The following is a 25,576-nucleotide window of genomic DNA, read 5'->3' as shown; positions in this document are numbered from 1 at the left end:
AAGATGAGCAAGTCGCATTTTTAATAAAATTCAAATCCAGAGTCTTTGGAGGTTTTTCATTGTTAGCCTCCAGAGCTCACTATTATCAGCAATATTAATACAATTACTGAATAAAAATAGCAGATATGGGAAAACTTTGACCTTTTGCATTACTTCTTTAACCTCCCCTTTTCCCTGGGAAATATTTAATTCTGAGCAAGGTAAAGGTAAAAGAAGTTTAGTAGTATCTAAATGGATTTGACATAAAAATCGAAGGAAATTATACGCACGTATTTTGTATTTTTCCTCAAATGTAAGATACTTGTAACAAAATTAGCATTCTTCATTATGACAGATATTAGTCACTGCTACATACCACAAAATAACTCATGCAACTATAAGAAAATGCAAAATAAAGCATTCCCCAAATTTACCTACTGCTATAGAAATCATCTTCATATCAATAACGGGGACTCAATCTTTATCATCAAGTCTATCATTTTGCTTAAAGAAGTCAAATCAGGGACTCAATCTATGAACATATCATTCAATTTAATAACACACCTATGAGTTTTGGATCTTAAATCATCTCCCTCAGGCAAAAGGGGTATAATCATATGTTTTTCTACTGGACTGCATTCTTCCAAAAACATTTGAAAGAATGCATCTGTTTTACAAATAAAATAGTCAATACAGAGAGCAGTAACAATAAAAATATATGCCTGTTTTTATACTATTACTGGTTTATAAACCAATCATCTGTAATGCTCTCATCTACAAGGATGGAAAATGATATAGAACTGTTACCAAGGAAACAGTGAAGTAAAACTGCATGTAAACTATCAAGCAGTTTAAGAACCAGAAAATTAGAAGAACAGGAAAAAACATTTCCAGATAGAACCATGACACACTGTGCCACCCACGAAGGATGCAATCAAGGGTCATAACTAACAGATGATATAAAGGGTCCCAACTACTTGCCAGCTATTCCAACAGTTGGCAGCAATTTTTTTTTTAATGGTACTGGGTTCTTGAGGGGCAATGTGCATTCTGATTTTTCCCACGATTACAAGGGCTTAGATTCTGGAAGTAGTTAAATGTAGACACTTTAAAAAGTCAAAATTTGCAGTTTACTTATTCCAGTGTCGATTAATATTCTCTTGGAATTCTCTGTAATTACACTGTCTTTACTCACAGAACACTAAGCAAATATCGCTTCCAATATATGCTTTCTGAATTAACATTTAGAAACTCAAGTTTGCAGGAACCAAAGGCAAGGCCAAGACCCAGGGTAACTACATGTGTTTGCCTCTAAACCAAGAGAATTTTAAGCACTCAAGTAACCACACTGATCAAAGCTAAATCCTTTAGGAAGATTATCCATTCTGAAATCAGGAAAATCCTGCAGTATAAGCACTTTTATACTTCACCTTTGAGAAAAGAACTTGATTTCTGTAACAGTGTTTAAAACATATACAAGATTTTCTTCCTCCCAAGGCAAAATAAGCAACTGCAAACATGTGTTTTTACATGCTGATGACCCTCTAAAGGTATTTCTATCTCAGCTTAGGGACCATCCTTGTGCTCACACTAAGGAAAAGGAAGGATGCTATGGATGGAAGACTTCTTAATCGGCACATCAGCTCAGAACATTTGCACCTTCTGTCTTTATAATAAACACTCTACTCGATCACATGAAGGATAGAAAGTGAAACTCACACTCATTTACTAAATTTTAAACTCTCTTTAAAATAAGATACTAATCTCTCCACAGCCTGGCTTGAGTTTTGCATAAAACTCAGATTTGTGAATATCAGGTAGGCATCCTAGAATTTAGTAAAAAGAATATAAAACATCTTTTCAATGACACAGTCTTCTCCAAAGCTCCTAAGTTTAAGGACTAAATAAACGCTCTAGATGTTTTGTTAATCTGTTTTTAGCATCTGAGGCCACCAAAAAGTATCCTAGTTACTTTGAACTATACTGTTCGTTGAAGTTCCCTTTCCCTTTAGCGGTATCTCTGTCCATCACACAGAGGGTACCACTCAATCGCTAAACTTGCCCACAGCTGCTTCATTATTTGACAGCTGTTTAGAAACTAGCCCTAGGCAGAAGCATGCAGGAAGTTAATAGAAAAGTGGTGTGAAGCAATGGCCCTCTATAAGATCAGCTTGAAAGCAAACAATTTGCCACACCACATTCAACCACTGCTTAACACATCAGTCTTCTGATCTGCACGACAACACCTCTTCTTCAGCTGCTCTAAGACAAAGGTATTTACCCATCAACTGTGTATCTCCAGTCTACCTAGAGTAAGTTGTGCTGGGCCTGTCTCCCTGGGGAAATCTGCTTGTGGCATGAAGACTGGCCCATGTTAGTAGAGAGGGAAGGTGGAGATGGGCAGGAAGAACAAAGACCTGTAGATGTAGGAAAGAATGGCAACATCCAAACATAACCTTTCTGAAGTGGCCTAAATGGAATTTAATAAAACAAAATCAACACACATTTCTACCTCGGGCTATTGGAAGCTGCTCATCTCTGCCTGATGCAATCAACACATCTTTCTCTGATACTCAGGACTGAAGGAAAACCTGGGATTTTTCTGTCCATATTGCAAGTAAGTTTTTAGGCTACATCCTTGAAAAACCCAACTGTCTACCTCCTATGTCCTGGTAGTAACTGCTATAAAGAACTTCAGGGGCAGAGAAGGTTGGGGACGGTTTTCTAAGACCAGTCCTATCTGGCTCTTCCCAGTTAATGCCACACAGCAAGAACCACAGACCTTACTCTGGCTCCAGTGAAGATTTTGGAAGCATAAGCAGGGTAGAAGACCCGGAGGAGTGCTCCGGCCAGGCAACACCTAGACGGCCCAAGTGTAGAAATGTTCCTCCTTTATCACTACTATTCAAGAAATCTGTCTGAATTGATGATTTAGTTTTAGCTACTGTTTTAACAACACGGCCACTTAGAAGAAAATTTCTAAATCTTTCAAGGCTTAAGAATATAGTTACGGGGGATTAAAAAAAAAAAAAGGCTGAAAGTCTTTCTTTTCTATCTCCACTACCTCACCATCTAGGTTACCACTGGGAGCACCTGGTCAGCCTAGGAGCTGACTTTATGGGGGTGTGGAGGTTTAATTTAGGAGTGGGGGGAAGAGCAGCACTTTTGGTCTCTTGAAAGGCAGGCACCCAAGCTCCAAGCACTTCTGGCTTTCCCTAGCAGTAGCAATTACAACCACATTCTCTTAGCCCTGAATTATACATGGGACCCCAAGCACTACTGGGGCTTTTCCTTAGGGAAAACAAACTGTCGTGAATATCGGCGTGTTGGTGAGGGCGTGTGTGTACCTCTCTGTGTGTGGTCTACACCCGTGGCTACACAAGCCTCACCAGTCAGTGAGAAATAAGTTGAACGTGGCAGCCCCTGGCCACTTCGTTTCAGTCTTATCTTAAACCCCGCCGCGCTTTCCAGCTTTTGCTTCTACCCAGCCTCTCGAAAAATAAGGTACCAACTTGCTGGCGGCAGCGGCCCTGAGTGCAAACGGAACCCGCGCAGCCCCTACCTCGAGAGCTTTGCAATCTTCACAAAGCTGAAGACATCCATGCAGACAGCCGGGGACCCCCGAGCGCGACAACTCCGTTGCCCCTTCTCACGCCAGCAACAGCAGCCTCGGCAGCCCCATGGCCAGGACCTCAGTGCGCCTGGGGCTCGAGTCGCGGCGACAGCGGGTGGCGGCGGCGGCCCGGGAGAGCCTGCACCTGGAGGCGGCGGCTACTACCCCCCTCCGGCCGCGAGCTGCGTGTGCATCCCCGAGCAGGACCATTGATGGGCACCCGCAGCAGGAAAACTCAACGGAGAGGGAGCCAGGCAGGGCGCGAGAGGCGGGGGGCGGGGAGCGCGGCCCGGGTCTCGCGCCCCGCCCCGTGCGCTCTGGCCCCGGGAACGGCTGGGCGTCCAGGGAAGCGAGGCCTGGGCGAGAGGCGCTGCTCTGGCTTCCCGGCCCTCGGAACCCCGTGCCCCGCGCACGGAGGAGCGCAGACGGAGCCAGGAGGCGGCAGGCGAGCTGGGCACACGCGCACGCACCCCTCGCAGTACTGCAGCTGCCTCCCTGCCTCCTTCCCCAAGCCAAGTCCCGACTCCTCTCCCCACCCCCACCCGCCCGGGGGGAGGGGGCACTCTCCTGTCACCCGCTGCGCGTGCCTCCAGATCTGAAGGATCTGGTCTAACAGTCTATGGCACACTGGAGAACTGAGAACGCTACCCCTCCCTCTCCAAGCCGAAAGAGAGCCGTGCAACCGCAGGTTGCCTAAAGCCTCGGTTTGCTCCGTAAACAAAACTAGCAATCGGAAGGAGCAGGGATGATTGAGGCTGGGTCGTTTGTCAAGGGAAAGGGAAGGGAGATGCCCAGCGCAGCGGGTTAGATTTGGGGAGCGCAGAGTTCCCACTGCTTCTCCCGAACCGCGTTGGCGAGACGTGACCACTGGGCTGGCTAGGAAGGTGTGTCTTTGGACAGCAGCACCGCGGGAGTGTCGGCCGAATAAGAACCCGAGGCATTTGCGGGTAGGGGGATGAACACAGCTGCTCCCTCCTTGAGGGGCATAGAGCGGAGGGTCCCAGAAGCCCGTGATGCGGAGGCTAATTCTAAGCCGGCTCGTTATCTAAGGGAAGAGGAGGATGAGAATGGGGTCTGGCATGCAGAGCGAGCTGCTTTTGCAAACTGAGCCGTAGGTGAAGGGAACAAGGAAGAAAAAAACAAAACAAAACAAAACCTTGCCGGAGAAGCAAAAACACAGAAACATAAACACTCACCTTAGGCAGAGTAAACTCCAAGTTGCAGCCATCTAGAACTCCTCCTAGCCTTCTCTTTTACATAATTACCTTGGATAATCAGCCCTATTAAATTAACTCAGTTCTACCTCCTGGGTGGCTCAGGCTTCATTGGGCCCCCTTTTCCTCTTCCTCTTGGAGTCTCAAGGCCTCTTCTCCACAATCCTTTAAAATTTCCCCCCAGACTGTGAAGGTCAGCTGGCCGCACTAAGTGTGTGCTCTCCCACCGGCAGCGTTCACCTGGCGGCAGGGCCACCGCAAAGAACAGAGAGCACCCCCAGAAACGTTGGAAGATCCAGCCACTGCTCCAGTCTAGCTCTCTGAAGGGATTAAGAAGGAAATAGGTTTAAAGTTCCCACACTTCTGCTCCTCTCCTGGTGTGTTGTTAAATTTAAAGTCTTCAGTATTCAAGCCTAGTACTAACGCATTGTAACGTTGTTGTTGTTTTTTTTAAGCATTTCTTTCAAAAACAACATAAAATAAATAGCAATCTGCAAAATCTAAATGACTTAAAACTCAGGCATAAAATTACATTTTTTTGAATACACAGTTATCAATTTTCCTGCAGCTTCTTTTACACAGGCTAGTTTAATTGCATGAATACAGTTACTAGTCAAGGATCAGAAGAGGCGAGAGAGACCTTGGCTTTTGAACTCTATTGTTTGTAAAATAATTATAGTTTGGGTCTGCACTGTGCTTTGTAATTTTTAAAATAATTTTTTTTTTGCATTGGAGTCTCATAGCAACCCTGTCATATAAGTAAGGCAGTATGTTTAGAAAAGAGAAATCTTTTATTTTTATGCCTTAATCTATTCTCAACATATGAGACAAAGAGACGGTTGTGTGTGTGTGTGTGTGTGTGTGTGTGTGTGTGTGTGTGTGTGTGTTTAATATGGATCACATAAGGTTACTTGTCTGATCTAAACTATGCAGGAGCTCTCCATTCTCTGTCAAGCTAAAGTTGCACTCCTGCAAGGACCAGCAAGACCCTAGGTCCCTCATTCTTTGATCTCTCTTACCTCAACTATTACTGCCCACCTCCCTCTCCCCTTTTTCTCTGTTGCTCCTCATCCCCCATCCCGAGGCCTGCCTCCCACACACACATACATTCACTGGGCTCCAGCAATTCTGGCCTCCTTGCTGTTCTTCAAACTCCACAGGTATCTTCCCACCTTAGGCTCTTTGCAATGGTTGATCCCTCAGCTTGGAATGCTCTTCCCTGGGATATCTGCATGGCTGGCTTCTCCACCCTGTCAAATCTATGCACCAATACCATTTCCAAAAAGCCCCCTCTAAAAAACCTGTTTAAAATTGCAAAAGGCTCTCACACCCTGGACTCCAAGTCCCTATTAACTGTTTTATTCTTTTTTCTTGTTTCCATAGCACTTATCACCCACTAGCACATTATATAATTTATTTTTATCTTTAGGATTTTTTTTTGTCTGAATCTCCCTCTGGAGCTCCACAAGGGCAGAGATTTTTGTTTTGTTTTGTTTTTGTTTTTCACTGATGGATCCCCAATGCCTAGACCACTTTCCCAGATGTAGAAGTAACTTAAGAAATATTTGTTAATGAACAAATCATATGCCCATTGGAGTCACAGCCAAATCAAAGCTGGCCAAGTATCCCCAGTGAGTACTGATCTCCGTATGACTTCATGGCTTATGTCTGTCCCTCTCCCTACCCATCCATGTACCCAGAATCCTTCAACCTACTTTGGACTGAGTGTTAATGATGGCAACAAAGGCCTTCTTAGATTCTCTAGTTATTTTTTCCCTTCACCTTTTCTATCTTTCCCCAAAGAGATTTGCCACCAACAGGTTCCCATTCCCTCATCTCTGAGTCAACATCTGGCAGCACAATACCACCTCATGACTGGGAAAACGGGATAAAATACTGCCTTTGGAGAATGTATTTTGAAAAAGTGCTTCCTTCTGAGAACAGAACAGTTGGGATGCTCTTTTTAAAAGCATAACTCTATTTATCAAGAATTATTCCAGATATTAAATAGCTAATTATTCAACAGTGAAAGTGACAGGAAATAGACATTGTGTTTACTGAGAGAGAGAGAGAGAGAGAGAGAGGGAGAGAGAGAGAGAGAGAGCGCCTCCCTTCAAGACATCTGGTCTACCTGGAACAGCTTGCTGTTGGCCTTCTCCCTGTGCCAATTTGTGCGCTACTGTTATAAATGGTGCAGATGCCATCTCTCCACAGCATAATAGCTATTAAGGGAAATGACTGACTTCTACAGGTCTTTACACACCTCTCATATAGTAATTATTTAGTATGTTTTCTAATGGATTGATATTGTTTTCTAAAGCAAAGAGATTCCACCCGTCCTCCTTTGTTTCTCATTAATATAACAATGGAAGAACAAAAGAGCCCTTGAAACATGCTAACACAGTGAGATTTTATCTTTAAGCCATCTTGGCAGAGGGGCAGAGATTGAAGTAGTCGGTCTCTCAGCCCTGTCCCCTGTCCGTGACAGGCATATGCTGCAAAGGTTAGGATAGATTTATTTAGCATGAAATAGATCTGCCTAAAACAAAAGCCAAAAAGTGGAATCCTGAGTACATATGTGGTTGTCTGAACTTTTCTTATCAACCTGGATAATCTTTAAGTCTCCTTCTAGAGCTTGTAGGGATTTACTAATCAGAAACTTAATTATCCAACCTTGAGAATCTACTTAATTTGCTTTACTTCGGCTCAAGTGACATTTGGTCATTTCTGAAAACCAGACACACTTTCAAACACTGTTGAAAGTATTCATGAATAAAACATTCAGGGTCACGAGATGCAGAGAAAGTCCTATAACTTCTCTGAGACTCAGTTTCCTCAGCTGTAAAATGGAAATGATAATACATCTCTACCTTATACAAAATGAGCACTTAAAGTTGGGCACCAGTTTATAGTTGGCTACATATGAGTTGAGGTACATGAATGTTAGCTCTAGAAGGATTTCCACAACTGTCTACAGACCTGGCAGTACTGGTAGGAAAAGTTTCAGCCTCTAAAATGACTACTTTGGAGGCCCAACATTTGCTTTGATTAATCAGAGGTGGGCACTTTTGCCTCAAAATCAAACGCTTTCTTGCCTGGGCTGTTACTAAAGCCCTAAGCTGTGGTATCTTTTATGCCCTGGAGGATTCTCAGGAGGAAGCATGAGGAATTTCTTCATCATTGTTAAGGCCTTATCTAAAGCTGGTGTTAGCAATCTGCTATTGGGCCAGATGTTCCATGTAGGATGGCAGCTGAGGGTTCTTTTGCTGCAAATCACAGTAGAGAGAGCCCCAAGCATTTCTCAGCTGGACTATAGTATCTCGACCATCTGGTCTCAGTCCTGAAAACAGAAGTAAATTAATAACATCAAGGTATCCGTTCAATCAACAAATATTTATGGACTGTCTCCTATGTACCAGGCACCATTCTAGGCACTGGGAAATAGACTCAGCAACAAGGCAAGTCTCTGCTCTCATAGAATTTATATTTCAAAGAGGAGATAGATGATAAACAACAAAATCAGAAATTGTCATGAACAAGAAAATAGCAGATAGCAATGTGCAGAGAATTAAAATTCTTCTGATGGAAAGGGAGTGGCTAGGAGGCTATTTGCTATTCAGTGGTTCAGGAAGACTTCTATAAGTAGGCGACATTTAAACTGAAATACGAAGAACAGGAAGGAGGCTGCCACACAAAATTCCTATGGAACAGCATTCCATGCAGAAGGAACAACAAGGATAAAACAAGGATGAAGCCCTTGAGGCGGGAACAATGATTGTATGTTTGAAGAATCAGAAGGCAACCAGTGTGACTGAAGAGTAATGTATTAAATGAAGTGAGAGTGAGTGAATTTGCAGGGCAAGAAGGGTGAGATCACATGGGGCATAATACGCCAGTATCAGCTGTCTGACTGATAAAGTAAGATGGGAAGGCATATGAGGATTTTTAGCATGGAAGTGGCCAAATCTGACTTATGTTTTGAATGACCGCTCTTGAGGGAAATGAGTGTGAGGGCAGGGAAATTACTGATTTAGGAGCCTGCTGCAAGAATCCAGGCAAGAGCTGGCAGCAGCTCAGAGAGGACATGACAAGGAAGTGGTGAAAAGTAGCCAGGCTCAGGATATGTTTTGAACAGGAAATGGTGATGGGTTAGATGTGCGTGGTAGGGAAAGAGAGGAATAAGAGAAAACTAATTTATTTGTATTATTTATGAAATACACTGGTTCGATCACATGTGGTGACTCATGCCTATAATCCCAGCAGTTTTTGAGGCTGAGGTGGGAGGATCACTTGAGCCCAGGAGGTTGAGGCTGCACTGAGCTGTGATCATGCTACTGCACTCCAGCCTGAGCAAGAGTGAGACCCTATATGAAAAAAAATAAAGAAATACCATGGTTCCCTTTTCCAGATATAGAACATACAAAAACCAGAAGGGTTTGGCTGGGTACACTGGCTCAGGCCTGAAATCCCAACACTTTGGAAAGCTGACGTGGGAGGATTGTTTGAGGTCAGGGGTTCGAGACCAGGCTGGGTAACATAGTGAAACCCCCATCTCTAAAAGTTAACATAAAATAAAATAATTTTTTAGAAACCAGAAGAGTTTTCTCTCCCTCTGGCTAAAGTCCTCTGCCTTTCCTCCTGTTCCTCTTAATAACCTCCAATGCTCTGAAAGCTAACCCTCCTATGATTCTCCTCTCTCTTGCCTGCTCAAGGCCTTCATTCTAGCACTTACTGTCTCTTTTTCCTATATCAGTGTTTTATTTTTAATTTTATGCTAAACTGTTGGACCATTCCCATGTGCATTCAAACATGATGCTCTTTATCCAATCTTTAAAATATCTCCTAACTCCCACCCCATCTCCTGTCAGCTAAATCCCAGTTTTCTGCTTGCCTTTATGGCAAATCTCCAAAAATTCTCCATTTGCTGTCTCCTACTGTATGTTGAATCTACTCCATCCATGTTTTCTTTTAACCCTTACAATCAGAGTACAAGGTGATACCCTACATGGAAACTGTTCTTGTCAGTGTAACCAGGGACTCCACGTAGCAAAATCTAACAGCCAATGCTCAGTCCCTATCGACACAGTTGACCATTCTCTCTTCCTTTAAATATTTTCTTCACATGTCTTTGGGGACACCACATCTCGTGGTTTTCTTCCTTCCTTGCTGTTTGCTTCTTCTTAGTATTTTCTTTGTTACTCTTCTATCACTGTATGTCATCTTGCCAACCTCTAAACACTGGAATGTGCCAGAGTTCAGCTAGTTTCTTCTCTTTAAGTATCTCGGCTTACTTCCTAGGTGACAACATTGAGTTTTATGATGCTTAATATTATCTATATGCTGACAAATCCCACATTTCTGTCTCTGGCCTAGATCCAGACCACCCACTCAACATTTCCATCTAATGTCTAATAGGTACCTTGAAGTTAACATAGCCTAAAACCAATTCCCATAGAGAAGACTCCTGCATATAGTCTTTTCCATCCCTGGAAATGCCAATTCCATCCTTCTAGTTGCTTAGCTCCAAAATCCAGGAGCCACTTTTAACTTTTTTTTTTTCCTCCTAAACCTCACCTAAAACTGATCATCAAATCATTCAGACTGACCTCCAAAATAGATCCGCATTATTTATATATCCTCCCAACTCCACCACAACCACTTACATTCAAGCCTCCATTGTCTCTCTCCTGGATAATTGCAATGGCTTACTAGCTGCTCTCCCTGCTTCCCTCATTGTCCCTTCTTTTGTTACTTTTCACCTTGTGTGCATGTCTTAATATTCTATAGGCTGGGAGAGGGACTAGGAGTTGGAGAGCCAGAGAAATTGGTTTCAAATATTATTGTTTTCATCAGTATTCAATAAAGAGATGAATCATTACTGTACATTTGTAAGTTTTGAGTTTTCTAAACGTTTTTATTCCTTTATATCTGGAAATTGTCCTGTAAGTTAGAGAGGAAACTTATTATTATCACATTTTAGGGATGACAAAAGGTGAGACCAGAAAAACTAAGTGATGACAATAATTCTTACTAAGTATGAGGATCATTATAAGAAGCATTGTTTCCTGGGGATTTATCTAGCATCATAAGGGGAACTTTTGAATATAGATTTGTGGAATCAAAATGTCTAAAATTCTACCAGTATAATTCAGTTTCTTTTTCTCTCATATTTGATTGTTCTAAGGGAGATTCAAAAATTTTAAATGCCATATGGGGCATAAGAAAGAGCAACAGATAGGCACCAGGATTTCTTGGTATGATTCCAAAATCTGTAAATACAAGTGACCCTAAGAAATCATTTAACTTTTCTTACTGTTAACTTCCTCATTTGTAAGCTTTATAGGTAAAAATAAATGTGCATGTCCTTTTCTCGTTTCCTTCCCCTTCTGATGCAATGCAGATACACAAGTGAATCTTCCTAAGGACCAAGAGATGTATAATAGTTTGAGATTCTATATACATTGGTAATTCTGTAATCAAGAAGACTATGTTCTATAGGAACAAATTCAATATCAGAAACTTTTACCAGTCAACTGTATATCTATAAAATAGACAATGATTAGCTCAACCCCCTAGCAGCTGACCTTTATTCAAGGTTAAAAAGACATTTGCTATATGGGCCTTTCCCTGGGCCTTATTAGGTCACTTAACTTCCTTTCTTTCTTTATCCCCACCCTCCCTCACCCATTCTCCTCAGGCACATACCAAAAGTCTGCCAATGTAGGATTATAATTACTGCTTTCCCACTGAATCTCCTCTTGTCTGATGAGGTATGGAAAGGCACGGGGAGGAGGTCATTTAAAAGATTCTGCTAGTGTATAATTTTCAGGCTATGAATTCTTAATGTGACATACCCTGTAACAATATTTTGAATTCTTATGCAACATTCAAAAAACCTATAAAGCTTCATATTTGTCTGAGACATATTTTAATATTTCAAACTCATTTTAAACCTTTCAGATCCGGACTCACTTTTATGCTGTCTTTCTGACATAATGTTCCTTCACCTTGGCCCCCCGACTAGACAAAAACTAATCAAATCATGTTGAATAACAGCACTTCTGCTTGATGGATAAATTGCTCTAGTCCTGAAGACTATTATAAGGGTGAACTTTAAGGAAGATGTATGTACAAAAACAGCAGACTTGAGATCAGTTATTTCAGATTTTTGAAGTCTCATTCATAAATTAATTTATTATTTTACTTATTAATTCATTCAATTAATATTTATTGAACATCTACCTATGCTATCTACTATATACTAGGCATTGTGGAGAGGGAATGAAGATGAAGACTTGACGCCTGTCCTCAAGGACTGTAGCACACACTGGTGCCTACTCTTTTCATGTGGAAATGAAGTTTCTTCTCAAAACCACCTGAGGACCCACTTCCCATCCAGTATCCAGTACTCCCTTCCACCTTACTGCTTCCTGTCTCTAAATGAGGTCATCAAGCCTTAAGCTATATCTATCATCTTGCAACCATGAGGCAACAGGCATGAAAATCAAAAGTCAAGGTGTTGAAAACAGTGGGGTAGAAGCCAGGGGGCTTGGCCCTGGAATGTATTGTTAAGTCAAAGAACAACTTAGAATGTTGTCCTTCAGATTCTCATTTTATGAGATAATTAATCTTCCCTACCCTTGCCTTCTCTCTCTCTCTCTTTCTCTCTTCCTCTCTCTCTTTTTCCATTTAAGCCAAAGATAATCAGGTATTTTGTTACTTGCAGCTGAATGAACGCCTAATTGATGCAGAGGGTTAACAATTAGTTGTGAGAGGATGGAATAACATTATTTCTCAAAAACCTATAGAGAGATTTAATAAGGCAACCATATAAATAAATAGAGTATAAGATAGATAATCATTATGATGCCCCACATTGGTATAATGCTTTAAAGTTTAGAAGGTTTCTGCATGTGTCATATCAGGCTTTACAATAATCATATGGGACAGGAATTATTGCCTCTAATTTACAAATAATAATACTGAGGTCCTAGGAAGTTAAATGATTTGCTAGAGACCAAACAACAAGCAAACTGAAAGTAGAAGTCCTCAAACACATGTATCCTAATTTCCAATTTACTAAGTTTTCAACTATAGCAGAGCTACCTCACTCAGCATAATGTCCATGGGTCTGAGCAAACTGTGAGAGGTGGAGATAAGAGGATGGCTAGCCATGAATTTTGTTCAAAGGAAGGAGCTATACTGAGCCTGGAAATAGGAGAAGTCTCCCAAAGAAGGGGAGCTGATATAGTTTGGCTGTGCTACCACCCAAATCTCATCTTGAATTATAGTTTCCATAATCCTGTGTTGTGAGAGGGACTTGGTGGGAGGTGACTGAATCATGGGAGCAGTTACCCCCTTGCTGTTCTCATGATAGTGAGTTCTCATGAGATCTGATGGTCTTATAAAGCGCTTTCCATCCTTTGCTTGGCACTTCTCTGTCCTGCTGCCTTGGAAAGGATTATTTGCTTCCCCTTCTGCCATGACTACAAGTTTCCTGAGGCTTCCTCTGTTATGCAGAACTGTGAATCGATTAAACTTATTTTTTTTTATAAATTACCCAGTCTTGAGTATTTCTTCATAGCAGCATGAGAATGGATTAATACAGCAAATTGGTACCACAAATAGTAGGGTGCTGCTATGAAGATACCTCAAAATGTGGAAGCTACTTTGGAACTGGTTAATAGTCAGAGGTTGGAACAGTTTGGAAGACTTAGAAGAAGACAGGAAGATGTAGGAAAGTTTGGAACTTTCTAGAGACTTGTTGAATGGCTTTGACCAAAGTGCTGATAGTGATATGGACAATGAAGTCCAGGCAGAGGTAGTCTCAGATGGAGATGAGGAAATTGTTGGGAACTGGAATAAGGGCGACTCTTCCCATGCTATAGCAAAGAAACTGGCAACATTTTGCCCCTACCCTAGAGACCTGTGGAACTTTGAAATTGAGAGCGATGATTTAGGGTATCTGGCAGAAGAAATTTCTAAACAGCAAGGAATTCAAGAGGTGAATTGGGTGCTCTTAAAAGCATTCAGTTTCATGCATTTACAAAGTCATAATCTGGAATTGGAATTTATGTCTAAAAGGGAAGCCGAGTATTTGCAGCCTGACAATGTGATAGAAAAGAAAAACCCATTTTCTGGGGAGAAAGTCAAGCCCACTGCAGAAATTTATGCAAGTAATGAGGAGCCAAATGTTAATCACCAAAAAACAATGGGGAGATTGTCTCCAGAGCATGTCAGAGACCTTCATGGCAGCTTCTCCCATCACAGGTCCAAAGACTTAGGAGGGAAAAATGTTTTGTGGGCAGGGCCCTGGGTCCCCCTGCTCTGTGCAGCCTCAGGACATGATGCCCTGCATCCTAGCTGCTTCAGCTCCAGCCATGGCTAAAAGGGACCAAGGTATAGCTCAGGCCATTGCTTCAGAGGGTATAAGCCCTAAGAGTTGGCAGCTTACATGTGGTGTTGAGCCTGTAGGTGCACAGAAGTCAGGAACTGACGTTTGAGAACCTCTACCTGGATTTCAGAAGACGAACGGAAATGCCTGAATGTATAGGCAGAAGTATGCTGCATGGTCAGATCCCTCATGGAGAACCTCTGCTAGGGCAGTGCAAAAGGGAAATGTGGGATTGGAGCCCCCACACAGAGTCCCCTCTGGGGCATTGCCTGGTGGAGCTGTGAGAAGAGGACCACTGTCCTCTAGACCCTGGAATGTTATATCCACCGACAGCTTGCACAGTGTGCCTGGAAATGCCACAGACACTCAATGCCAGCCTGTGGAAACACCTGGGAGGGAGGCTGTACCCTGCAAAGCCACAGGGCAGAGCTGCCCAAGGGCATGTGAGCCCACCTCTAGCATCAGCATGACCTGGATATGAGACATGATGTCAAAGGAGATCATTTTGGAACTTTAAGGTTTAATGACTGCTCTATTAGATTTCAGACTTGCATGGGGCCTGTAGCCCCTTTGTTCTGGCCAACTTCTCCCATTAAGAATGAGTGTATGTATCCAATGCCTGTACTCACATTGTATCTAGGAAGTAACTAATTTGTTATTTATTTATTTATTTATTTATTTTACAGGACTTTTGGGTTAATGCTGGAAGGAACTAAGACTTTGGGGGACTGCTGGAAAGGCATGATTGTGTTTTGAAATGTGAGGACATGAGATTTTGGAAGGGCCAGAGGCAGAATGATAAGGTTTGGCTGTGTCCCCATCCAAATCTCATCTTGATTTATAATTCTCATAATCCCCACATGTGGTGGGAGAGACCCAGTGGAAAGTACATGAATCATGGGGGCAGTAAAAGCAGCAGGTTTAGGGGAATGACAGAGAAGATTGGTCCTCTTGTTCCTTAGTACCCTAGGAAGAATGCTGATTTCATTAAATCAAATTCCCTTCCCTGCTCAGAACCACTCAGGGGGGTCTTTTGTGAGGCATCAGTCCAGTCTGCCTGTGATGTGGGACCTCTCTTTCACCTTTCCTGCAGTCACTACCAAAATTTAGGATTCATCCTTAGCTGCGTGCCTAGCTTTGTGAGACGCTAAAATCTACCTCTCATATGTTATCCCTCAGAGCAGGAGCATAGAGGGAGATTCATGGTCCCTTTCTTCCCAAGGAACCAGCTTTGTCTCTGACCAAGAAACGTAGAATTTTCCTCTCCCCGGCTTTTTGCTATTATTATTATCTATTCATCCTGGCTTCTCTTGGGATTCTTGCCATCAGTTGGCAGACAGATGTCCTTCTCTATGGTTCTTCCTGTGTCCTGCTGAGTCACTGGCTAGTGACAAGCTGTGGCTAAGTTGTCAGTTCCCTAATTACAGGACAGTCTAATTACAGACATGTTACACTTGCAAGGTATTATTACTGAGGCTCTGTCTGCCATAGCCCAGAAGTAATCAAGCAAAATGTTATCTCAATTGTTATGGGACTGATATATGGAGTGATGTAAATTCTCTCATGCATTCTTGGTCTTGGGGATGCCCTTGGACTCTGGGGATGGGTTAACTGAGTGGATCTTGTTGAGTGGGCTAGAATAAAACTGCAGGTAAGATGAGAGAAAGCTGAGGGGACAGGAGAATGGGGAAAAGAGAAGAGTCCCTAAACTAGATTCTTCAGGGCCATTCAGTGAGCAGGGCAGAGCGTTCTGTCCCCCTAACCTCATTCAATCTTTGCCCTCTTCAACATAGGAGAAGGGAGATTTTGTGTTTGCTAAAGCTAACATTTGAACTTTTATTACAAGGGAATGTGAATGTCAGCAAGTTGAAAGTTAGTCTTATAATTGTTCCACTCTGAAGAAACTAAAGGATGTAAATCTATTCCTGTGGAGGACTTTACCCTGTCTGGAGGGATGCATTGGATTCCTTCCATAACAGAACTGGGAAAGACAGCCTCTATCCACCTGACCCCAGTGTGCTTGCCAAGAAGGCTCCAGATAAAGACCAGGGATAAAAAATTAAGGGAAAGAAGCCAAGGAGAGGAAATCTCCCAATTGCCCATCAGAGGCTGACTGTCAAGATGGAAAGATTACTTGGTGAGAAAAGTAATGCTGGGTATCATTTTCTGGGCTTCTTGTATGTTTGAGAACAGCCAATAATGAGATTCTTTCTTTCTGGTAACACCTCCAGAAAGCCTTCCAGATGTGGTTTCATTCCAGTTTTTTAAAACATAAGGGGTATCTTTCTAACTCCAGGTGACTGATACCTCAGGATGTCCAGATTCCAGGAGAATATTCCAGAAAATTAACACAATCTACAATGGCTCATACATGAAAGCTGCATCAGAGCTGCATCAGAGTGTGGTGACACAGCAGAGGAGAATTTTGAACTCTCAGTATGGAATTATTGGAAGAGCTGACAGCTTTTAGAAAGCTTCTGGGGCCCCAGGCATTCTCTCAAGATTGCCACGACATTACTTGCACAGTGACTTAAGAACCCAGTCAGTGGGAGTGCTGTCAAAGGTCACTATATCTCAATGGAAATGAGGATGTAAAGATTCCCAGCTGATCTGCACACCGGAAAGCATACCATGCAAAGAAGAAATTAAATGGGCATTGGGCTTGGAAGTAGAGCACATTCCTTGATTTACTCATTCTTTCATTCAATAAATATATATTGAGCATTTATTACATAGAAGGCATTGTACCAGTTGCTGTGTCTACCACTGTGAGCCACACAGGTGTATCTTCTAGCACTTTTACACTTCAGGGGCACTCCACTTTGGAGATCCATCACTCTCCCCTCATTATATGAAGCATATCAAAATGCATACTCATCACACATTAAATATACTTTTTTGCTAAACATTTTGAAAGATTGTTTAAAAAATCTATAATTTTGAATTTTATTCTGAATAAAATATTTAGTTCACTCTTGTGATTTAATTTGATTCATAAATATCTATGTAAGGATAGAGTTTCATTCACTTGGTTACCATATTGTAGTATCATTAAGCTTTGTAAATATTTAATTACACATTTATTACTCTTAATTTTACAGCTTATTTTCACATTTTGGAGGCCAATGTCTGTTTTCTTCAGGTCTCAGATTATGAGCTAGGCCCTTCAAAATCTCAAAGGCCCTTGATATTTGTTCTGCCATATGTTATGGAATAAAGAACCCCCAATGTGTTCTCCTATTGTACAACATACCTTCTAGTGTGGGAGAAAAAAAATACTTATTTAATTATCTAATGGTGTACATATTTTCAACTATGATAAGAGCTTACAAAAGAATACAGAATGTTCTGTTAGCAATTAACTGAGGACCTAACCTTGTCTTACAAGGAACATAGTGTTAGGGGAAGTTTTCATAAGTAAGTGATAAACTGTGAGCACTGAAAGATAAGTGGAAATTAAGGGAAAAGGAATTGGGTCAGGAAGATAATTCCAGAAAGGGAGATTAGTATGTGTAAAGTCCCTAGGAAAGGAAGAGCCATGGGATGTACCAGGAACTGGATTACAAAGACTATAGGGGAGAGTGGTAGTTGATGAGGTCAAAAAGGAGGGTAGAGGGCCCACAAACCACTGGAGGAATGCCTTGTGAGTCTTAAGCGCAATGATAAGTCATTGGAGTTTCTTTTCAGAACAGCAATGACATGTCTGCTCCTATGATTCCGAGGGGTAAGTGACCAAGGTGGGAGAGTAGAGAATGAAGAAAAGCACAAACCAAGAATTGATTCCACTGCTCTAACCCAGGTAGCACAGGCCCAACACCCCATCAGAGGAGTGCTTTTACCCAAGAAGTTTAGATAGTTGTCACAACTAGTAAGAAGGGCTGCTACTGGACTCTAAGGAGTAGAGACCAGGGATGCTATAAAACACCCAACAATATACAAGACAGCTTCACAACAAAGAATGATCCACTCATTTGTCAATAGTGTCAAGGTTGAGAAACCTTGCTATAGGACAATGCTATAGACTAAACAACAATGTGTGTTGAGAAACCTCATCAACCTAGAAACCATTTCAACCTAGAAGTTGAAAATGTAGTTTTTTTCTACTAAGATCAAGCAATGGAGAGAGATGCTAGAGTGCAAGGAACAAATGGGAGGAACCAGGAAGAAAAATATTTAAAGAAAATCAAGGCCAGGTTTAGTGGCTCATGCCTGTAATCCCAGAACTTTGGGAGGCCAAGGTGGGTGGATCACTTGAGCCCAGGAATTCAAGACCAGCTTGACCAACATGGTGAAACCCTGTCTCTACTAAAAATATAAAAATTAGCCAGGCATACTGGTACAAGCCTGTAATTCCAGCTATTTGGGGAGGCTGAGGCAGGAGGATTGCTTGAACCTGGGAAGCGGAGGCTGAAGCTGAGATGACACTACTGTAATCCAGCCTGGGTGACACAGTGAGCAGCAAGTGAGACTCCATCTCAAAAAAAGAAAAAAAGAAAGAAAAGAAAAGGAAATCAAGCAATGACTCAACTATGTTCTCTGGGTACATTACAGAAAGTTGGGAACCTGGGCTAAACTGTAAGAACTAAGGTGGTTGGGTCCTCAGCCAGCATAGGCAGGCCCTCCTTATACAGTTGTGCAGAATGTACACTACAGAATTTTGTAGAGTACAATTCACGTAATGTGTTAACATTATAGATATGACTATTTGCTCAGAAAATTTTCCAAAACATAGCAATGAAGTACTTTAGAAAAATAAATCTTTTTCTAATTTTTATTAAAATGTTATGTGAGCTGCTTAGTGTTTGTTTACATCATATTAAAATTTTTGATAGTTAACTGTAAGCCCATATATACTTGTATTTGAACACCTGGCCCCTGCTGGCCTTGTTCCATGTCAGAGATACAGAATGACTGGTAAACCTTCTAATGTTATCAGTTGATCTGTGAGCTCAGTCCCTGGCAATATTCCTGGAACATCCACACTATTAACAGAAAACACTTCAGAGTGCTCATTAAAAAAAAAAAAAAAATACTGTTAATTGTTCAACTCTTCCCCTTCCTTTTGGGCAGGTGGACTACATTTCCCAGCATCCCTCACAGTTGGATGTGGCCACATGAGTGATTTGAGACTGTGAAATATAGACAGAAGTGCTGGCTTGGTCCGCAAAACATTACTGTTGTACAATTTTCCATTCTCTTTCCCTATCTATACAGAGACCACTCCAAGGACCTATAGAAAGATGAATCCATAAGATGAAAGAATTCTGGGTTTCCAAGTGACCATATGGAGCCCTCATCAACCCACTTTGCAGTGGAACACACAGGAACAGCCTTTATATTCATCTTTTGTAAATTTTAGGTTGTCTGGTACAGTGGTTGCTGCCCATCCTAGTACATTGCTGAGGGGGAAATTACAGTCATCAAGTCTGTAAGGAGGGTGATACAATATAGTGGGTAATGCCACAAAACATGGAGCCAGAATACATATATTTGCATCCTATTCCTGCCATTTTCTAGCTGTAAGAACTTGGGCAAATTTACTTAAATGTCTGTATCAGTTTCCTTATATATAAAATTGGAGTAATAATGATATCAAGCTCATAAGTGTGTCGTGAAATTCAATACATGAAAATTGTCCCCACCAATGTCTCATACATCATGACTTCAGTAACAGTTCACTATGCTGAGGCTGACACTTGAACATTCCAACTACACATATGCTGAGAGACTTACAGAGGAAGACTGCTAATGATGCAGGACCAGGCCTTGTCACTAGATCCAGATCTTCCCTAGGACTCTTCCTGCAGCCTAAGATGCCATAGGTCTCATGACCCAGAGATGAGTAAACTTGGAGATTCCCTGCAGCACAGGAATGAGACATGTTGTGAGGCTTGAATGTGATGGCATTGCCTGGGGAACCAAGCACACAGTTCAGCTTTATCTTATGTCAGTTTGAGAGTGATCTCAAAGATTTGCACTCTCAGAGAGATTTTCTCTGAGGATCCCACCACTCACCATAAGACCATGGAAAGATCAGGTAAAGTTAGACTATGCTCAGATCACCTTATGCAAAGTCACCTGGCCAAGATAAAGTAATGGACTAACGGTCCTCATTTCCAGATTCCCATTATACTCTTAAAAATGGAAGACTCTCCAAAATCTTTTGTTTGTGTGAGTTATATTTAACAATATGTACTATGTTAGAAATTAAAACTGAAAAATGTTTAAATATTTATCAATTCTTTTAAAATAAGAACAATAAACCCATTACACATATGTGACATTTTTAATGAACGAACTATATTTCCCAAAAAAATTGTGAGAAAAGTGGCACTGTTTTACATTTTTGCAAATCTCTTTAAGATCTGGCTTTAAAAAGCTGGATTCTTATATCTGCTTCTGCATTCAATTTGTTGAGATATCACACATCATGTAGCCTCCAAAAAACTCCACCAAGTACTAATGAGATAATGAGTTTGAAAATAGCACATAAAGTCTTACTATTATTTAAAAGTAATTTTGATCTTATAGCCTCCCTGAATGAGTTTAAAGGACTCCCAGGATTCCCTGTCTATATTTGAAGAATCACTGAAAGTGGTCAGTCATGCTACAATGCTCAGTACTTGCTCAGTTCTCAGTAGCTCTCACTCTTTGGTGGTAGGACTTTTGATAGCAAATGTCTGTGTTTTCTTTTAAGTAATTATATGCTATTGTACCCCAGCATAGATAAATATACATATTATCCATATTTGAAGAAGAAAGGCATAAAAGATTTGCTTACTTCACCCAAGTTGGCAATCCTAGTTACTCTGGGATCCTAGTCTTGGATTTTTTTCTACCCAATCAATATTTTTACTTAGTCCTGATAACACATTGAAATGTCTACTTAGTCTACAGTTAATATACTTAGTCAGATAAAGGTCATCTGAGCATAGCACACCTTCTACAGGTGACCTCAGTTCTTATCCAATCCCATTCTGAGTCTATATTTAGTATTTTTGGACTCCTGGCCTCAAAGAATCCTCCCCATTCAGCCCTACAAAGTGCTGGGATTACAGGTGTGAGCCACCCTGCCAGGCCTATAGTTAGTATTTTCTATGCATCCTAGCAGAGGTTCAATTTTGTGGCCCAATCACCAGAAATGCATATTTTGCGATGATCTCATGAAGAAATCTTTTGGGAGAGAAGAAGAGAAAGATGACTCACACCACACACTACTTACAAGCAAATGTGTTAATTTCTCTAACTGAAAATGCCAACATTCTTTCCTCATTTTCATAATCCCATCTCTTCTTCCTCTCTTCTCTTACACAGTTCTCATTTCTTATACAGTAACTCACAATCTCACTTTATAGTGGAGGAAAACTTCGCATTTACCTTTAATTCATAATTTACATTTTACAAAAGAAAACTCAGTGATTGGTAACTACTGCTGCTTCTTTGAATGCCCCTTGGAGAGCACAATTAATTCAGCCGTACCTAGAATAGTTCATTAAGAAAAAAAATTACAAAATTTCTTTACTTGTCTTACATTTCTACTAAGTGTCATAGAACTGACTTCATTCTCATAGAGCTCGAGGCCATCTCAGTGAAGTCCTCTAATTTATACTTCTGTGACTATAGTATCACATTCCACTTCTACAGATACATTTAGACAACTTCTACTTAAGCAAATTCAGGAATATCTCCACCCATAGCTGTGAGGTCTGAATGAAAGGTTGAGTTTATGTTATCATTCAAACCCATGTTCTGCTGCATATTATTTCAAGACAATGAAGATGAATTCAATATATCCCTGCTTCATCTTCGTATGTTTGAGGAAATTCTCACATCATTACTGTCTTCTCTTCTCCAGGCTAAATAAACCTACCATCTTCCTTTAATTGAAACTCATAATTTTATTTTCTTTCCCTATTATCATTTGCTTAGCTTTCCATAGACTCCCTCTAATCCTTCCATATGCTTTTTAAAATTTGCAGTACCAAGTTACACCTAGCCTCTAATAAGGTAGATTTTAAACCATGTAACATATGATATATGTAATTGTAAGAAATAATTCATAATTTTTCTTCATTTCATATTGATGACATATCAGTCACATGTTCATTTTAAGATTAACAATTTCCTTTGTAAATTATGGTGAACTGGCCACTGAAATTGGAAGAAAGCAAAGAAATAGCCCTAGGGTGTTAAACTTAAATTCTTCTTCTTTCTTATTACTCAATGATGTGTCCCAGATACATATAGCATGCTGAACTTTTCATAGTAGAAGCTTTTGGATCTATGTATGACTGTACTCTAAACCCCTTGAAAGGACAAGACCAAGTGTTTATTTTTATAATATGTGACCCCAGTCCTGGACATAGTGCTGTGGGCCAAGAATGAACACTTGACCTAAGGTCAAGTACCACTCTCAAGCCAAAGATTAGCCAAATCCTCTCACTTGAGAATTCGAACTTAGAGTCACAGAAAGTGCAGTTAGTCTGTGGTGGGGGATGGAACTCTCAGGTTGTGTATCTGGGAGTCCTTGAGAGCCCTTTATAAGTGATCGAAATTGTTAGAATAGAGACCAGGAGACACAGAAATGGGATACATCCTGTGGTTATAAACAAAGAAATGCAGAGAAAAAGAAAAGAGCTTTCAGCCCCAGTGTCCTCCCTTCTCCCATTCTCGTGAAGCTTGCCTGCATTTTGATTCCTGTGTCTCAGTGATCACATAAGTATAAATGTACTACATCTTTCTTCTTTACATCCGCTAGTTTGAGCAGATTTCTAACTCTTGCAACCAAATGATTCCCAGCCAAGGCCATCTTCACCACCGGATGGCACAGGTGTGGGAGGCAGGATGAGCCAAGTCTGACAGCCCTGGACATTGGAGACAAGCCTGTCCCTGCCCCCATTCCTCTGTGGCAGAAGGTGTTCTCATTGAGTTCCCACAGACACACACACAGGAGGCCTTTCTGCTTCCATTGACAATGACAATGCCCCAACAGTGACTTGGAAATATTTTTGCTTATTCCTAGCTTTGTTAATAGCCAGCAGTCACCTACTGTGGACTTTCATTTTTTTAAACAAAAGTATTTAGCAATTTGGTATTAAAAAAAAAAAAAAGACAAGAAAGTGAGGTAAGAATACTTCTAGGCACTTTTTAGAAATGCCTGATGTCTTTGTCATCCACTTAAGTGCATACTTAACAGATTAATCAATGGCTCTTGAAGAAGAGAGTTTCAGTGGATAATTCTACTTGCTAGTAAGTAGGCAAGGCAATAATGGAGCATAAGAATTAAAATTAGGAAGGAATATTTAGGTCAAAGGGAGTCAAGTAGGCTTTAGGGAAAAGGTAGATTTTGATGTAGCACTAAGGGGTTTTAGAAGTCAGTAATAATTTAAAAAAAAAAAAAACTTTTTTGAACATTCCATAACTCACCCTTTGCTTACTTTTCCCAACCACTGTATGCATGTTAAAAAAAAGTATTTTAAATATAAAAAAGAATTGCTCAGATGAAATACAAGGTAGGAAACAGGGAAAGAGCATATCAAGCAGAAAAAGGAGCAACAGATACGGTTTAATATGTTCAGAAAGCAAAATGATTGGAACTTAGATATTGGGAAGAATATTTGATAAATATTAATAAATGATATTTATCTGATTTGATGAAATCTGATAAATAAGTCTGGCAAATAAATGTAAAAAAGTAGTCAGTAGTACAGTTGCATGGAGGGAGGATAGTCTCTCCAGCACAAACCAAAGAGCAGACACAGAAGAGTGACAGTCCCTGTGTGAGCAGAGTGAAGGCACATGATGGACTGTGAAAATGGGGCCAAAGCATGGGAGCCTTGTGCGCCAGGCTTGTGAATTGTATCTTAATCTGAAAGCCAGTTGGTACCATCTTTGGAATTGAAATGGCAATGTGTCCTTTTATTTGGGTGACTAATTGATCTGAGTTAGGTATCCTTGAAGGGAAAAGAGTGAAAGAGCTGAATGGCGACATTAGGAGATGACTGTAGGAATATGGGCTGAGATGACAGACATCTTCACAATGATGGTGGCAGAAAAGAAAAGGAAAGGTAGACTCTAAGGGCAATGCTACAAATAAAGATTAATCCATGGAACCAAAAACTACCTGTATCCCCAAAACGATTGAAATTTAAAAAATTTTTAAATAATGAAAAAAAAAGAAATAACTTACCTACATTTTCCTCTTCCCATTTTGCAGATGAGGAAGTTGACATGCAACAAGACAAAGTTTTTTGCCCAAGATCATACGATATAAGTGCTCTTAGCTTCTAAGTTTGTACCATAGTTGACTTTGGCAACTTCTAATTCTGCAACTTCAGATTTGAGAAGACACCTCAGGAAAGCTTTGACAATGGTAACATAGCATTAAGTAAAAAGCAAGGATATTGAGTAATGGGAAAACTTAAACTAAGATTAACCAGTTCTCTGACACAGCAAGAAAATATGATTCTTGAAAGTTTGATGTTACTTAATGAATAAATAAATGAAGATACATTTTTTAAAAACATTAATGGGCCCAGTAACTAATTTGGCATAGGGAATAAAAGAAAACAGAGGGTGTTCAAAGGTTATTCATCCCATAAATTATTCAACAAACAAATGTATATATATATATATTCTCTGATGCTATCATGTCAGAGAAGGTTCTTAAGAATATCAGGTGCTCATGGCAGCAATCAGGGCTTGGAGAATCAGGCATAGAACATTGACAGATCCAAAAATGAATGCCCTGTAGCAATCTTTCTAACTTGAGTCCCATGAGAAAATTAAGCTCCATCACCCTATAGCATGCATTCCAGTAATGACTTAACTCTTCTCTTGTCCAACTAAAATGGCACCAGTTATGTGCCATCTCAGGCAGAATTGAAAAAAATTGTCACTCAAATCATTTTCAGTTCCCTTAGTTCAAATGAGGTTCCCCAAGTGAGAAAGGCTATCTGGAGGCAAAGGCAAAAGCACCACGTGGTCTCGGCCACACACTACTCATTGCCTTTGTTCCCATATTATTGCTTCACCTGCTCAAGTTTAAGAGTCTCAGGAACAGGGGGAGAGTTCAAGTATCTGGGAAATCTTTAAAACAAAATGTTTTAAAATAGATCTTGAAAAAGATCACTGAGGGCTGACAAGTCCAGCAAAAAGAGAGAAAGAGAGAGAGAAGGTTGAAAGGACTTGGCAGGTTTGCAATGTGGTATGAAGCGTGATAGAGCTGGGCATAGTGAGACTGGTGGTTGATGGCAGAGGATGAAGTTGGAAATTAGAACAGGCTGGGAAGGGTCTGGAATGTTCTAGTGAATAGATTCAATAATGCCCCCTAGGCACCGGAAAGTCAGTGAAGCTAGTGAAGTTTGAGAGTGACTA

At 40.8% G+C, this 25,576-nt stretch overlaps 1 protein-coding gene across 3 annotated transcripts in view; it reads right to left on the bottom strand.

Annotated features, from left to right (window-relative positions):
* The window catches only part of FRMPD4 (FERM and PDZ domain containing 4), a 571,680-nt gene extending 566,476 nt beyond the window's left edge, over nucleotides 1–5,204 (bottom strand). For 2 of the 3 annotated variants that reach the window (XM_017508807.1, XM_017508806.1), the window contains exon 1: nucleotides 3,542–4,083. In XM_017508807.1, coding sequence (XP_017364296.1) covers nucleotides 3,542–3,582 — 41 coding nt within the window. In that variant the 5' untranslated portion in view covers nucleotides 3,583–4,083. Of the gene's footprint in view, nucleotides 1–3,541; nucleotides 4,084–4,788 lie in introns of those variants that run through there. The other variant, XM_037731464.1, reaches the window with a different exon arrangement.
* Between the last annotated feature and the right edge of the window lie 20,372 nt (nucleotides 5,205–25,576).

This window comes from Cebus imitator, unplaced genomic scaffold (assembly GCF_001604975.1).
Source record: "Cebus imitator isolate Cc_AM_T3 unplaced genomic scaffold, Cebus_imitator-1.0 Scaffold401, whole genome shotgun sequence".
NCBI classification, from domain to species: Eukaryota; Metazoa; Chordata; class Mammalia; order Primates; family Cebidae; genus Cebus; species Cebus imitator.
The sequence above is the reverse complement of the archived record's forward strand: the minus strand, read 5'-3'. Positions and strand labels throughout refer to the sequence as shown.